The sequence below is a fragment of the Cryptomeria japonica genome, unplaced genomic scaffold (genome assembly GCF_030272615.1).
Source record: "Cryptomeria japonica unplaced genomic scaffold, Sugi_1.0 HiC_scaffold_2758, whole genome shotgun sequence".
Taxonomy (NCBI): Eukaryota; Viridiplantae; Streptophyta; class Pinopsida; order Cupressales; family Cupressaceae; genus Cryptomeria; species Cryptomeria japonica.
Window position 1 is genome coordinate 1 of NW_026731020.1, and position 3,000 is coordinate 3,000.

General features: G+C 34.2%; 1 protein-coding gene across 1 annotated transcript; it reads right to left on the minus strand.

Annotated features, from left to right (window-relative positions):
- Positions 1-412: 412 nt before the first annotated feature.
- LOC131873587 (uncharacterized) lies at positions 413-1,843 on the minus strand (the record flags this gene model as incomplete). Its single annotated transcript, XM_059216422.1, is given in 6 exon segments — positions 413-558; positions 685-831; positions 936-1,106; positions 1,200-1,313; positions 1,408-1,511; positions 1,688-1,843. Coding segments are annotated over 6 exon segments (838 nt in total), but the record flags the coding sequence as incomplete, so codon positions are not given.
- Between the last annotated feature and the right edge of the window lie 1,157 nt (positions 1,844-3,000).

Consider the following 3,000-nt stretch of genomic DNA (forward strand, 5'->3'; position numbering starts at 1 on the left):
TGTTAAAAGGTTACAACAAGACCCCAACTAAGAAATTTAATGAGAGTTGAGATCTTAAAAGAGTCAACAAGGATGGGATCACTAAAAAAGTGATGTGATGAAGTTACCCAACAAATGAATGATGTAATTCCAACAACATTAAATGCAGTTATGGTGAGAGAAGTTATGAGGTCCTCAGAAAATTAAAGGCAATACGTTTGACTGCATCAAGCCAGTGGCAATGAGTTTTGAAGACTCCAGACAAAATTTTAACAAGAGAAATTGAGATCTTACAAGAATCAACACAAGTGGGATCACCAATCAAGAGATGTGATGAAGTTACCTAAGAAATGAATGATCTAATACCAACCAAGCTGACAATCAAATGATAGGGAGAGAAGTTACAAAGACAATAGAAAGTTAGAACCACTACCTTTTGACTGCTTCAAGCCAGTGGCAATGAGTTTCAACGACTCCAGACAGAGAAAGTTGTAGCCCGCATTGATAACACTTATTTTATGTGAGTGTGATATAATTTTTGATAACATTGTTGCCAAAGCCAAGCCACCGCGATTTTTGCTGCAGCACACAACAGGCACAAATCTCAGTTTCTAAAATAGAGTTTAAAATCCACAGATTCAATATTTCAGTCTATAATCATAACCTTTAAAAAGAATAAGCTGAATATCTAACTTTAACAATTACCTTAAATTCAAATAAACAAGACTTTTGTTGTATGACATTGCTTCCTGAAGTTCATTGCACCCAGAAAATCCAAGTCCAATGCCTTCAATGTCAAGTCGTTCAGTGGGGACATTTTTCAAGAATTTTGCAAGAGCAGTTGCAACAGGGCTGAATTCGAGTAAAATCTTAGCCATAGAAAAGGAACTTCTTTCAAGGATATCACACATAGATATAAAATTGGTACATATTCGGATATGTTTTTATATTTTTACCTGCCCAAGTCATTATAAGCAAGTCCCAGTGAATGAACCGGTTTCTTCAAAATTGATAGGCTGTCAAAGAGCAAAGATGCCCCTACACAAGAAATATTGCAATTTGCAATATTGACATCCACCATATGCATATCATTGCTGAGAATGTGTTGGAAATAGGGAATCAAAACCCTGCACATTAATCCATTCTAAATGTTTTAATCTTTTGATAGATTATAAATAATCTTATGTTCTGCAATTAAACTGGATATCCCAGAACCTAACCTTACACCATCATCTCCAATGGGATTATCACTTAGATCGAATTTTTGCAGTTCAGGCATACACTCCAGGATTTTTTCTAATATATCCACATCGTGGCTTTCTAGCAAGTTTCCTCTGAGATCAAATAACCAATTTCATTAAACTGGTACAGCCTATGGATAAATAAATGAAAAAGAATGACCTTGATGCTTCTTAGAAAATTTTGAACCTTAGATTAAGCTCAGTTAGCGATTGCAAAAAATATTGTCCATTTCTTGGTAATGAACTAATTTTGAAAGAATTCAGAAGTTCTGAAGAAAGCCAGCCAGAAAGCTGCAAAATCAGCAAAGGGATCAACAATGAAGATGACGATTACAAAAACACCATAAAATTACCATCAATAAAAACCTTAATTAAAAAAAATTTAAATAAAAAACTATTCGTATTGAAAACTTGGGTACAATCTAAAATACTCTAAGAAAGCAAATCACAATAAATTGTGCAATTACCTTATTGTCACACAATTCAAGAACAGTAAGGCCAGACTGGGACTGTAGCAAAGAAGTGAATATTGATGCAGCAATCGTTGATTCAAAATCGTTATCAGAAAATTTTAGTGAACGAAGATATCTGGCCAAACATGCTTCACAAATATTACATAGTATCTTTCAGCATTGTCCATTTAGTGAAAACTAAAATACTTAAGATGTTTTTAAGAGAAAATCAAATAGAAAAAAGAGATTAGTTCTAAGGGTATTAATTAACTAGAGAATACATTATTCTTCAAAGAAATAATAAACAGAATTGCAGAAAGTTAAATAACACTAGCTAAAAATAATAATTAGTGATTCACTCCTTTTTCTACCTTTATTAGGAAATTGGGCCAATGCTAGAAATTTCAAAAAGAAGAACCACCACCAATAAAAAGAAGGAACAATTGGGATAAGTAGGATCGGGAATAATGATAGGGTATATCCAATGATAACTTCAACGAAGGGACTGAGCAAATAATATGAGATCAGGCTAGGTCCATCATTGCAACTCGCAGATAATACAAATCAAAATCCTATTGTGTAATGTCCCTACTTTGAAATATAATTTAATAATGATAATAATAATAATACAAAAGAATAAAAATTAAAAATTAAATTAAAATATAAAAGAATATAATTAAATTTAATTAAGTTAATGAATGGTCAAAAGGCATGGAAGGAAAAGTTGTGACTCTCTCAACAATGAGTTATAAAAGAGAGAAGAGAACCTCATTTGAGAGGGGGGCAATTTAAAAATCAGAAGTGCAGATCTGATTATGAAAGGTTGTGTCCCTTTCAAAGGGCAGAAATAATGAAGAGTTGCACTCTTTCAAAGGGTGCTAATGGTGAAAGGGTGTGCCTCTTACCAAAGGGCATACATGATGAAGAGGTGTGACCTCTCCCTCACATTGAGAGATATAAAGGAAAAGAATCTAAAGTAATGTCCCCTTCCAGCCAGTAATCGCTCTTAGTGAAGAATAGCCTATTCAACAGGCCCGTAGGCTATTTTTAGCAAAATTAGGGTTTCCATCTTCCAGGAGGATTTTGAGTGGGAAACAGTTGAAGTTTGCGACTTCTGATTATGGAGTTTTTCTGGGTTTTCAAAGAGCTTTGCAGTGGTGATCCCCTCTTGGTAAATCTCCCGAGTGCGTGATCATGCCATCTAATTCACTTGAAGAGAAAAGAAGTTATCCTGATGACATTCAAGCTTTGATTACAAAGAGGAGTAAGGTGTTTGAGAATCCACCTCCTAGTAGACCTCCTGAACGAGGTACTGAACACATTATTGA